This window comes from Oncorhynchus kisutch, linkage group LG18, assembly GCF_002021735.2.
Source record: "Oncorhynchus kisutch isolate 150728-3 linkage group LG18, Okis_V2, whole genome shotgun sequence".
Lineage (NCBI taxonomy): Eukaryota > Metazoa > Chordata > Actinopteri > Salmoniformes > Salmonidae > Oncorhynchus > Oncorhynchus kisutch.
In genome coordinates, this window is record NC_034191.2 from 68318666 (window position 1) to 68332087 (window position 13422).

Consider the following 13422-nt stretch of genomic DNA (forward strand, 5'->3'; position numbering starts at 1 on the left):
CGGATCTCAATCGCATTGAGCACGTCTGGGGCCAGTTGGATCGGAGGGTGAGGTCTAGGGCCATTCCCCCCAGAAATGTCTGGGAACTTGCAGGTGCCTTGGTGGAAGAGTGGCGTAACATCTCACAGCAAGAACTGGCAAATCTGGTGCAGTCCATGAGGAGGAGATTCACTGCAGTACTTAATGCAGCTGGTGGTCACAACAGATACTGACTGTTACTTTTAATTTTGACCCCCCACCCTTTGTTCAGGGACACATTATTCAATTTATGTTAGTCAGATGTCTGTGGAACTTGTTCAGTTTATGTCTCAGTTGTTGAATCTTGTTATGTTCATACAAATATTTACACATGTTATGTGGATAAAGGACATAAGATACACCATTAATTCACCACAGAATTTAAACTAACTGAAAATAATAAATCACTCAACAATTAGCTATTGTAAAGGTTCCCCTCTGTTAATATTCCTTAATTGGCAGTGACCACCATTTATTGTTTTAGTCTGGGGAGATTAAGGGCTACATACATTATTATTGGATTACACACAGAAAAGTGCCCTTTAGAATTTGGTAGGGTTCCAGTATTATACACTTCTCCAGAGTAGGAGTCCATACTCCATAGGGTGCCAGTAGTATCCTCAGTAGATTCCGACAGGAGGAGTCCATGTAAGGTCCCTCCCTTAGGTGGTCAATTCTCCGTAAGGTCCCTATACTTAGCAGGGTCCCTCAGGAGGAGTACATACTCAGTAGGGTCCCAGTACTCAGTAGGACCGTCCCTCAGAAGGAGTTATAGTCAGTAGGGTCCCAGCACTATACTCAGTAGGGTCCCTCAGGAGGAGTACATACTCCAGTAGATGGTATTGAATAGGAGGTAGGACAGAGGGAAGGCCATGCGGGAGTACGAGTCGATCAAGTAGCTGTTGCTAAGTAGCAGATCCACGTTCTCCTGCACCGACCGTTGCCGGCGGAGACGTGTCCCCTCGATGGGTGGGTCCTCAGGGTTCTGGAGTGGAGTTCTGTGATGGCTGGAGGTCATGGAGGTTGGCAGACGGGGGAACGGGGTCAGCTCAATGTCACTGTCATGGAAACAGCCGTCAAAGGCCATGGCTTTGCTGGTGTTGTACGAGGTTGGGAGCTGAATGGGGGGACAGACAGACACAAATACAGATATATAACATCTCCATATAGATATACTGTGTATCTATAGATGTATACACATAGACCATGGAGACTAGTAGATAAACTAATATCGTCTCCAACCTGGGGACAAAGTTAGAGAGAAACTTGTGATGATTTCTGGGAGTGATGATTTCTTGGCGTCCTTTCTCTATCTAACCACTAGAGAGCAGTGTTGTGCAGAGAGAATACTTCACAAATATCCTGTCAGGGACAGGCTCTCTCTGCTCCAGGTATAATATGGATGACCTCTGACCTTTCCTCTCTTCAGTCGTCTCATCTCCTCCAGCGTAGAGCAGTAGTTGACAGCAGCATATTCTATCACTGAGAGGAATACAAACAGGAAGCTGGTCCACAGGTAGATGTCCACTGCCTTCACATAGGACACCTGGAAAACACACACACACACACACACACACACACACACACACACACACACACACACACACACACACACACACACACACACACACACACACACACACACACACACACACACACACACACACACACCTAGAGTAAGAATTAAAACTCGCTAGTTCCTCACCCACCCACACACACTCGGTCACTTACCTGTGGCATGGAGGAGGACACACCAGTGATGATGGTTGACATGGTCAGTACTGTAGTGATACCTGAAGGGAGAGGACGGCAGGCGTGTTAGGGCTGTAGAGCTCTGAAGGGAGAGGACGGCAGGCATGTTAGGGCTGTAGAGCTCTGAAGGGAGAGGACGGCAGGCATGTTAGGGCTGTAGAGCTCTGAAGGGAGAGGACGGCAGGCATGTTAGGGCTGTAGAGCTCTGAACGGAGAGGACGGCAGGCATGTTAGGGCTGTAGAGCTCTGAAGGGAGAGGACGGCAGGCGTGTTAGGGCTGTAGAGCTCTGAAGGGAGAGGACGGCAGGCATGTTAGGGCTGTAGAGCTCTGAACGGAGAGGACGGCAGGCATGTTAGGGCTGTAGAGCTCTGAAGGGAGAGGACGGCAGGCGTGTTAGGGCTGTAAAGCTCTGAAGGGAGAGGACGGCAGGCATGTTAGGGCTGTAGAGCTCTGAACGGAGAGGACGGCAGGCATGTTAGGGCTGTAGAGCTCTGAAGGGAGAGGACGGCAGGCGTGTTAGGGCTGTAGAGCTCTAAACGGAGAGGACGGCAGGCATGTTAGGGCTGTAAAGCTCTAAACGGAGAGGACGGCAGGCGTGTTAGGGCTGTAGAGCTCTAAACGGAGAGGACGGCAGGCGTGTTAGGGCTGTAGAGCTCTGAAGGGAGAGGACGGCAGGCATGTTAGGGCTGTAGAGCTCTGAACGGAGAGGACGGCAGGCATGTTAGGGCTGTAGAGCTCTGAAGGGAGAGGACGGGAGGCATGTTAGGGCTGTAGAGCTCTGAAGGGAGAGGACGGCAGGCATGTTAGGGCTGTAGAGCTCTGAAGGGAGAGGACGGCAGGCGTGTTAGGGCTGTAAAGCTCTGAAGGGAGAGGACGGCAGGCATGTTAGGGCTGTAGAGCTCTGAACGGAGAGGACGGCAGGCATGTTAGGGCTGTAGAGCTCTGAAGGGAGAGGACGGCAGGCGTGTTAGGGCTGTAGAGCTCTAAACGGAGAGGACGGCAGGCATGTTAGGGCTGTAAAGCTCTAAACGGAGAGGACGGCAGGCGTGTTAGGGCTGTAGAGCTCTAAACGGAGAGGACGGCAGGCGTGTTAGGGCTGTAGCGCTCTGAAGGGAGAGGACGGCAGGCATGTTAGGGCTGTAGAGCTCTGAACGGAGAGGACGGCAGGCATGTTAGGGCTGTAGAGCTCTGAAGGGAGAGGACGGGAGGCATGTTAGGGCTGTAGAGCTCTGAAGGGAGAGGACGGCAGGCATGTTAGGGCTGTAGAGCTCTGAAGGGAGAGGACGGCAGGCATGTTAGGGCTGTAGAGCTCTGAAGGGAGAGGACGGCAGGCATGTTAGGGCTGTAAGAGCTCTGAAGTGAGAGGACGGGAGGCATGTTAGGGCTGTAGAGCTCTGAAGGGAGAGGACGGGAGGCATGTTAGGGCTGTAGAGCTCTGAAGGGAGAGGACGGCAGGCATGTTAGGGCTGTAGAGCTCTGAAGGGAGAGGAGTGTGCGTATAAACTATGGTAAGTATTTTATGTAGAAGTATAATCATGTGAACTTGGGTGTGTAGCCAGGTGTTTTCAGTGGTGTGTTTCCTGGTGTGTGTGTTTGTGTTTACCTAGGGAGACACGTGCAGGCACAGCCCTCCTGTCAATCCAGAAGGAGACCCAGGACAGCAGAACCATCAGCATGGTGGGGAAATATGTCTGCAGCATGAAGAAGAAGATATGTCTCCTCAGGATGAAGTTTATATACAACCTGTTATACCAACCTAGATAGAGAGCGAGAGAGAGAGAGAGAGAGAGAGAGAGAAAGAGAGGGAGAGAGAGAGAGATGATAGGTGATGGGGTGAGAGAGGGGGAGAGAAAGAAAGGGACAGCGTGAGAGATTGAGACAAAGAGACTAAACCCCTTACATACATACCCTTATTCCACATTTTGATGTGTTACAGCCTGAACTCAAAATTGAATAAATATATTTGTTTTCTCACCGATCTACACACAATACAATGTTATAATTTCCACCCGGCACAGCCAGAAGAGGACTGGCCACCCCACATAGCCTGGTTCCTCTCTAGGTTTCTTCCTAGGTTTTGGCCTTTCTAGGGAGTTTTTCCTAGCCACCGTGCTTCTACACCTGCATTGCTTGCTGTTTGGGGTTTTAGGCTGGGTTTCTGTACAGCACTTTGAGATATCAGCTGATGTACGAAGGGCTATATAAATACATTTGATTTGATTTTGATTTGAATACCCCATAATGACAAAGCAAAAGCCTGTTTTTAGAATTGTTTGCAAATTGATTGAAAATTACATACAGACATATCTAATTTAGATAAGTATTCACACTCCTGAGGCAATACATGTTAGAATCACCTTTGGCAGCGATTACAGCTTTAAGTCTTTCTGGGTAAGTCTCTAAGAGCTTTACACACCGGGATTGTACAATATTTGCTAATTATCCTTTTAAAAATTCTTCAAGCTCTGTCGAATTGATTGTTGATCATTGTTAGACATCCATTTTTAAGTCTTGCCATTTTCAAGCCAATTTAAGTCAAAACTCTAACTAGGCCACTCAGAAACATTCAATGTCATCTTGGTAAGCAACTCCAGTGTATATTTGCACTACTGTTTTAGGTTGTTGTCCGACTGAAAGGTGAATTCATCTCCCAGTGTCTGTTGGAAAGCAGATTGAACCATGTTTTCCTCTAGGATTTTGCCTGTGCCCAGCTCTATTCCATTTATTTTTATTCACCAAAGAAATCCCTAGTCCTTGCCGATGACAAGCATACCCATAACATGATGCAGCCACCACCATGCTTGAAAATATGAAGAGTGGTACTCAGTGATGTGTTCTGTTAAATTTGCCCCAAGCTTTGTATTCGTGACATGAAGTTAAATTCTTTCCACATTTTTGCAAATTTACTTTAGTGCCTTATTTCTAAACAGGATGCAGGTTTTGGAATATTATTTATTCTGTACAGGCTTCCTTCTTTTCACTCGGTCATTTAGGTTAGTATTGTGTAGTAACTACAATGTTGTTGATCCATCCTCAGTTTTCTCCTATCACAGCCATTAAACTCTGTAACTGTTTTAAAGTCACCATTGGCCTCATGGTGAAATAAATCCCTGAGCAGTTTCCTTTATCTCCGGCAACTGAGTCAAGAAGGACGCCTGTATCTTTGTAGGCTTGATACACCATCCAGAGTGAAATGAATAACTTCACCATACTCAAAGGGATATTCAATGTATGCTTTTTTTTATCCATCTACCAATACGTGCCCTTCTTCACAAGGCATTGGAAACTTCCCTGGTCTTTGTGGTTGAATCTGTGTTTGAAATTGCCTGCTCGACTGAGCGACCTTACAGATCATTTTATGTGTGGGGTACAGATCATTTTTTAAAATATTTTTTTATTGAACCTTTATTTAAACTAGGCAAGCCAGTTAAGAACAAATTATTATTTACAATGACGGCCTACCAAAAGGCAAAAGACCTCCTGCGGGGACGGGGGCAGGGATAAAATGTTTTTAAAAAAAAGAACATTTAAATATAGGACAAAACACACATCACGATGAGAGACAACACAACACTACATAAAGAGAGACCTAGACAAGAACACAGCAAGGTAGCAATACATGACAGCACAGCATGGTAGCAACGCAGCATGACAACAACATGGTAGCAACACAACATGGTAGCAGCACAAACATTATTGGGCACAACAGCACAAAGGGCAAGTATGTAGAGACAACAATACATCACACAAAGCAGCCACAACAATACATCACGCAAAGCAGCCACAACAATACATCACGCAAAGCAGCCACAACAATACATCATGCAAAGCAGCCACAACAATACATCACGCAAAGCAGCCACAACAATACATCACACAAAGCAGCCACAACAATACATCACGCAAAGCAGCCACAACAATACATCACGCAAAGCAGCCACAACAATACATCACGCAAAGCAGCCACAACAATACATCACGCAAAGCAGCCACAACAATACATCACACAAAGCAGCCACAACAATACATCACGCAAAGCACAACTGTCAGTACGAGGGTCCATGATTGAGTCTTTGAATGAAGAGATGGAGATAAATACTGTCCAGTTTGAGGGCAGATTTATAAGGCAGTCGTTCAAAAATCAAGTTAAACTACTATTACAATATGTCCATGCAACTTATTATGTGACTTGTTAAGCACATGTTTACTCCTAAACGTATTTAGTCTTACCAAAACAAAGGGGTTGAATACTTATTGACTCAAGATATTTCAGCTTTTCATTTTTTATTAATTTGTAAACATCATTCCATTATACATTATGGTGTATTGTGTGTAGGCCAGTGACATAAAATCTCAATGTAATCCATTTTAAACTCAGGCTGTAACACAACAACATTTGGAAAAAGCCAAGGGGTGTGAACACTTTCTGAAGGCACTGTAATGCCCAAGGTGCAATTTTGAAATTTGGTTGTGCATCAGCAGTTTCCTCTTGTTATGTAATTCACTGATAGATGTCAGAGAGCTATTTATAACCTGTCAGAAATGTCCAGTTGGTCAACTAACCCATGTTAGCTAGATAGCTGGTTAGCCTAACGTACCAATCTAAATCTTGTATTTTTCATGGCCAGATTACGTGCCCAGGGCCCTGACCCCCAGGTGGCCCCTATTGATTTTGTTGAGTCACTCAGGTATCATATGGCTTTCGGAGCCATCATCGTCTCAGTGGGTTTTGTCCGACATTTCTCTGGACCTACTCACTGTCACAGTCGTACTCTGGACCTAGTTTTGTCCCATGGAATAAATGTTGTGGATCTTAATGTTTTTCCTCATAATCCTGGACTATCGGACCACCATTTTATTACGTTTGCAATTGCAACAAACAATCTGCTCAGACCCCAACCAGGGAGCATCAAAGGTCGTGCTATAAATTCACAGACAACACAAATATTCCTTGATGCCCTTCCAGACTCCCTCTGCCTACCCAAGGACGTCAGAGGACAAAAATCAGTTAACCACCTAACTGAGGAACTCAATTTAACCTTGCGCAATACCCTAGATGCAGCTGCACTCCTAAAAACTAAAAACATTTCCCATAAGAAACTAGCTCCCTGGTATACAGAAAATACCCAAGCTCTGAAGCAAGCTTCCAGAAAATTGGAACGGAAATGGCGCCACACCAAACTGGAAGTCTTCCGACTAGCTTGGAAAGACAGTACCGTGCAGTATCGAAGAGTCTTCACTGCTGCTCGATCACCCTATTTTTCCAACTTAATTGAGGAAAATAAGAACAATCCGAAATGTATTTTTCATACTGTCGCAAAGCTAACTAAAAAGTTGCATTCCCCAAGTGAGGATGGCTTTCACTTCAGCAGTGATAAATTCATGAACTTCTTTGAGGAAAAGATAATGATTATTAGAAAGCAAATTACGGACTCCTCTTTAAATCTGTGTATTCCTTCAAAGCTCAGTTGTCCTGAGTCTGCACAACTCTGCCAGGACCTAGGCTCAAGAGAGACACTCAAGTGTTTTAGTACTATATCTCTTGACACAATGATGAAAATAATCATGGCCTCTAAACCTTCAAGCTGCATACTGGACCCTATTCCAACTAAACTACTGAAAGGGCTGCTTCCTGTGCTTGGCGCTCCTATGTTGAACATAATAAACGTCTCTCTATCCACCGGATGTGTACCAAACTCACTAAAAGTGGCAGTAATAAAGCGTCTCTTGAAAAAGCCAAACCTTGGCTCAGAAAATAAAAAAAACTATCGGCCTATATCGAATCTTCCATTCCTCTCAAAATTTTTAGAAAAGCTGTTGCGCAGCAACTCACTGCCTTCCTGAAGACAAACAATGTATACGAAATGCTTCAGTCGGGTTTTAGACCCCATCATAGCACTGAGACTGCACTTGTGAAGGTGGTAAATGTCCTTTTAATGGCATCAGACCGAGGCTCTGCATCTGTCCTCGTGCTCCTAGACCTTAGTGCTGCTTTTAATACGATCGATCACCACATTCTTTTGGAGAGATTGGAAAACCAAATTGATCTACATGGACAAGTTCTGGCCTGGTTTAGATCTTATCTGTCTGAAAGATATCTCTGTGAATGTCTCTGTGAATGGTTTGTCCTCTGACAAATCAACAGTAAATTTCGGTGTTCCTCAAGGTTCCGTTTTAGGACCACTATTGTTTTCACTATATATTTTACCTCTTGGGGATGTCATTCAAAAACATAATGTTAACTTTCATTTCTATGCGGATGACACATCTCCTATAGAGCTCCATTTTTATGGAATGGTCTGCCTATCCATGTGAGAGACGCAGACTTGGTCTCAACCTTTAACTCTTTACTGAAGACTCATCTATTCAGTGGGTCATATGATTGAGTGTAGTCTGGCCCAGGAGTGTGAAGGTGAACGGAAAGGCTCTGGAGCAACGAACCACCCTTGCTGTCTCTGCCTGGCCGGTTCCCCTCTTTCCACTGGGATTCTCTGCCTCTAACCCTATTACAGGGGCTGAGTCACTGGCTTACTGGTGCTCTTTCATGCCGTCCCTAGGAGGGGTGCATCACTTGAGTGGGTTGAGTCACTGATGTGATCTTCCTGTCTGGGTTGGCGCCCCTCTAGTGGTGTGGGGGCTGTGCTTTGGCAAAGTGGGTGGGGTTATATCCTTCCTGTTTGGCCCTGTCCGGGGGTATCATCGGATGGGACCACAGTGTCTCCTGACCCCTCCTGTCTCAGCCTCCAGGATTTATGCTGCAGTAGTTTATGTGTCGGGGGGCTAGGGTCAGTTAGTTATATCTGGAGTACTTCTCCTGTCTTATCCGGTGTCCTGTGTGAATTTAAGTATGCTCTCTCTAATTCTCTCTCTCTCTTTCTTTCTCTCTCTCAGAGGACCTGAGCCCTAGGACCATGCCTCAGGACTACCTAGCACGATGACTTCTTGCTGTCCCCAGTCCACCTGGCCGTGCTGCTGCTCCAGATTCAACTGTTCTGCCTGCGGCTATGGAATCCTGACCTGTTCACCGGATGTGCTACCTGTCCCAGACCTGCTGTTTTCAACTCTCTAGAGACAGCAGGAGTGGTAGAGATGCTCTTAATGATCGGTTATGAAAAGCCAACTGACATTTACTCCTGATGTGCTGACTCCACCCACGACAACTACTGTGATTACTATTATTTGACCATGCTGGTCATTTATGAACATTTGAACATCTAGGCCATGTTCTGTTATATTCTCCACCCAGCACAGCCAGAAGAGGACTGGCCACCCCTCATAGCCTGGTTCCTCTCTAGGTTTCTTCCTAGGTTTTGGCCTTTCTAGGGAGTTTTTCCTAGGGGTTTTAGGCTGGGTTTCTGTACAGCACTTTGAGATATCAGCTGATGTTCGAAGGGCTATATAAATACATTTGATTTGATATGAAAACACATATGACATGGCAAAATGTGTAGTATTGCAAGAAATTTGCTTTAAAACTGGGTGGCGGTTTGTTACTATGCCGATAAATATCTATCCGGACCCTTTGCCACCTTCTCAAATAGTAGTTGAGTACCCCTGGTCTAAATGGTATGAGAGATGAGACACATGGAACACAGAACACATACACACATATCCAGACAGACCTGTGCTGCTGTAGAAGGCGAGCCCACTGGAAGGGTGGAACTTCTTGATGAAGAACTGAGAGAGAACCATCTCATCTGTCCTCAGAGAGTCGTTGCCATTCTTCCAATACAACATCAGATCATTCTCATTATACGCATCTAGAAAGGGGGATGGAGAGAGGGAGAGAGGGAGGAGGGGGAGAGAGAGAGTTTGGTGTGTATTTGTCTAACCAATCAATCAGCAATAAGATTGTTAGTGTGGGTGCAGGTTTATATTTGGGGAAATATGTGTGTGTGCATGTGTGCTGCTGCGTGATGTGTGTAAGTCAGTGTGACTCACAGCTCTCTAGTTCCAGTGAACAGTTCTGTGTGTCCAGAGGGAAGCTGCTGAAGTCCATTGAGCAGAGAGCAGTCACTGTGATCCTATAACACCCACATAATAATCATATTTCAATAGATAAGATACAGTAAACCTACATATAGTAACACACACACGCACACACACACACACACTGATGCTCTACCTGACACTGTAGAGTATGCTTCCATCAGGATAGACCCTGATCATGATGTTCTCCATGGTGGTGTCATGGATGAAGGACCTCTTGGAGTGGACGAAGAACACGTCAGGAACCCACATCTTCTTCACCAGACGCCCATCAAATGTCCTGCTCACGTTGCTACGAGATGGAAACGCCAGCCGCTCATCCTTCCAGTAGTGGCGCAGGTACAGAGTCATGGTGAAGTCCTGAGCAGAACACACACTCATGATTAAACACACTCAGACACGTGTGTGGATTATACACACACGTGTATAGATTATACACAAAGGGTACACAGGCTCATACCATGTTGACCTCTGAAATGCTGTCGATGCTCTCCACCTGAACATCAATGCCTACAGGGATGGCTGCACCTGAGAACAGACACGCACACACATCTCGTCAGGACCGGCAGAGCTCCTCAACCAAAACACCAAAACAGAGAAACAAACACCAACACCCTCATGCATGCTTCAGTGTTTCTTGCCTCGTAGCGAGCATAAAAGGCATTTAGCTCGCCTGGGGAGCTCGCGGCTGGGTTCCCCTTTGTAGTCTGTAATATTTTTCAAGCCCTGACACATCCGACGAGCATCAAAGCCGGTGTAGTACGATTCAATCTTAGTCCTGTATTGACGCTTTGCCTGTTTGATGTTTTGCCTGAGGGCATAGTGGGATTTCATATAAGCATGACTTCTGGTTGGGAAATGTACATAGGGTCAATGTGGTGACGACGTCATTGATGCACTTATTGATGAAGCCGGTGACAGGTGGTAAACCCCTCAAATCCATTGGATGGATCCCGGAACATATTCCAGTCTGTGCTAGCTAAACAGTCCTGTAGTGTAGCATTCGCGTCATCTGAACACTTCCATATTGCGCGAGTCACTGGTACTTACTGCATTAGTTTTTGCTTGTATGCAGGAATCAGGAGGATATAGTTAGAGTCAGATTTGCCAAATGGAGGGCGAGGGAGAGAATTGTATGCGTCTCTGTGTGTGGTTTAAAGGGGATCTTGTATTTTTTTCCTCTGGTTGCGTGACATGCTGGTAGAAATGAGGTAAAATAGATATAAGTTTGCCTGAATTAAAGTCCCCAGCCACTAGGAGCGCCACTTCTGGATGAGCATTTTCTTGTTTGCTTATGGCCTTATACAGCTGGTTGAGTGTAGTCTTAGTGCCATCATCGGTTTGTGGTGGTAAATAGACAGCTATGAAAAATGTAGATGAGAACTCTCTTGGTGTGTGTGGTCTACAGCTTATAATGAGGTATTCTATCTCAGGTGAACAATACCTTTTTAATATTAGACATCGCGCACCAGCAGTTATTGACAAATAGACACACCCTCGTCCCTCTTCTTACCAGACGCAGCAGCTCTGTCCTGCCGATGCACGGAGAAGCCAGCCAGCTCTATATTATCCGTGTCATCGTTCGGCCACGTCTCGTGAAACATAAAATATTACAGATGTTAATGTCCTGTTGGTATGATAGTCTTAATCGTAGATCGTCCAGTTTGTTTTCCAATGATTGCACTTCAGGCCAATAATACAGAGGGTAGTAGTGGTTTACCTACTCATCGGCGAATTCTTACAAGACACTCCACCCCCTTTTTCTCCGTCTTTTCTTCACGCTGATGATGGGAATTTGGGCCTTGTCTTCATAAACCAGTATATCCTTCACATTAGACTCATTAAATAAAAAATCTCTGTCCAGTTTGAGGTGAGTAATCGCTGTTGTGGTGACCAGAAACTATTTTCAGTCATAAGAGACGGTAGCTGCAACATTATGTTTAAAATGACTTACAAACAATGCAAAAAAATAAACATAATCGCACAGTTGGTTAGGAGCCCGTAAAACGGCAGCCATCAACGGTGGTGCGATTATTATATGTGTGTGTTTTAATTGATAATTTTTTTATGGGTGTGAATTATGTTGATGTTCTCTGAATGTTAGCAGCCTTTCAGCCCAATAAACATAGTTTTAAATTAACCTCCCTCACAATTAAACAAACCACACACACACACCACATCTTGTAATTAAGTCTCTGCTTCCTCCTGTTGCACAGAGTGACTCATAAACCAACAGAATAAACATCTCTATATTACTTTTAAAGCCTTACTAACCAGTCAAACCAGTCTCTCTCTCACTGTCAATGACCTGTTTGGGTAGTATGAAGGCCTGTCGTCCACCCTTGGTTGAACTGGGCTGTTTCCAACCCTATTTCCCACCCCTCTATCTGTTTCAACAGACCTGGATTATAATCCAGATTACTGTTTATGAATCCCCCCAACACACACACACACACACACACACACACACACACACACACACACACACACACACACACACACACACACACACACACACACACACAGTGTAATGTGGGTCAGTGTTGGTTTGGGAGCGATATGTTCAGGGAAACCCAGTGGCCTGCAGGTCCTCTCATAGCACGGCCATCGTATGCATCATTAAAGGGGGACAGAGAGTGACTGATTGGATTAGTTTTAGTGTTTCCTGTGTGTGGTGGACATGCGTGTTTCTCACCTCCAAAGCCAGGTCTCATAGCGAAGTCGTGCTCCTCGATCCTCAGCAGCTGTTCAGTCTTAATGAGTAGAGACTTGGTGCTGTCCTGCCGCATCAGTTTATGGTCTATACGCCTGGAAAGACAACACACATTATAAACCCACACACCCCAACACCCTGCAATAGTTGAGCAATATGTTTCTTTAATGAGACTAATTGTAGGGTTTGATTGAAGAAACACAGCCTGCGGTTTTCACAACAGCCCTCCCACCTACACACACTGCCAAATTTGGTAATTAGCTACTCCCTGGAATCACTCCAGACTTCTTCCGGGCCGGCACTCCGTAACTTCATGAAGACTGATATAGCTGGAAGCCAAGGTGGACCCCAGGTCGGGGAGTAAGAGCAAGGAAAAAATAACAGCAATGGTTCTCAAACCTCTCCTTGGGACTGCCAGACATTTCACAATGCTGTTGTAGCACTGAATAGATCAAATACATGGAACTGTTGTGTGTCCCCAGGAGAGGTTTGAGAACCACTGAATTACAGGATGTATAGGGTTATGGCGGTATGTGGTTTACAGGGTTATGGAGTTATGTGTGTGCATGCCAGGGTTGGGGTCAATTCCAGTCAATTCAGAAAGTAAACCAAATTACAATTCCAAACATTGGAGAGAATTTGAATTTCAGTGTACTTTCTGAATCGACTGGAATTCAAAAGGAATTAGCCCCAACCCTGATATGCATGTGTGCCTATAGTATGTGTCCTCCTACCCTCTGTGTTTGTTCTTGCTGTGCTCCCCAACGTAAACGTCTTTGTGCCTCCGTCGTCCTGGGTTACGGATCCCTGTCACCATGGTTACAGGCCACGTCACGGCCCAGACCAAGCACAGCCACTTCACGGCCAGAAGGACAGCGTTCATGATGTGGTCAGGGTTGGAGTTAAAGGTCAGGAGTTCAGTTCATCTTTATGTAGATGGTATAGTCCA

At 45.4% G+C, this 13422-nt stretch overlaps 1 protein-coding gene across 1 annotated transcript; it reads right to left on the minus strand.

The window, feature by feature from the left end:
- Positions 1-378: 378 nt before the first annotated feature.
- Positions 379-12489, minus strand: LOC109909665 (gamma-aminobutyric acid receptor subunit rho-3). The gene is made up of 10 exons (XM_031796594.1): positions 12456-12489; positions 10221-10288; positions 9897-10120; positions 9713-9795; positions 9394-9531; positions 3375-3527; positions 1750-1811; positions 1433-1564; positions 1059-1135; positions 379-1016 (listed from the first exon to the last, which is right to left on the minus strand). The coding sequence occupies exons 1-10, from the start codon at positions 12472-12474 to the stop codon at positions 830-832; spliced, it is 1143 nt and encodes a 380-aa protein (XP_031652454.1). The 5' UTR covers positions 12475-12489; the 3' UTR covers positions 379-829.
- Positions 12490-13422: the final 933 nt, after the last annotated feature.

Coding starts and splice junctions, on each gene's coding strand:
- LOC109909665 (XM_031796594.1), bottom strand. Junction 1,812..3,374: donor GCCTGCACGTGTCTCCCTAG/GTAAACACAAAC, acceptor CTCTCCCTTCAG/GTATCACTACAGTACTGACC. Junction 1,136..1,432: donor GACGACTGAAGAGAGGAAAG/GTCAGAGGTCAT, acceptor CCCCCCATTCAG/CTCCCAACCTCGTACAACAC.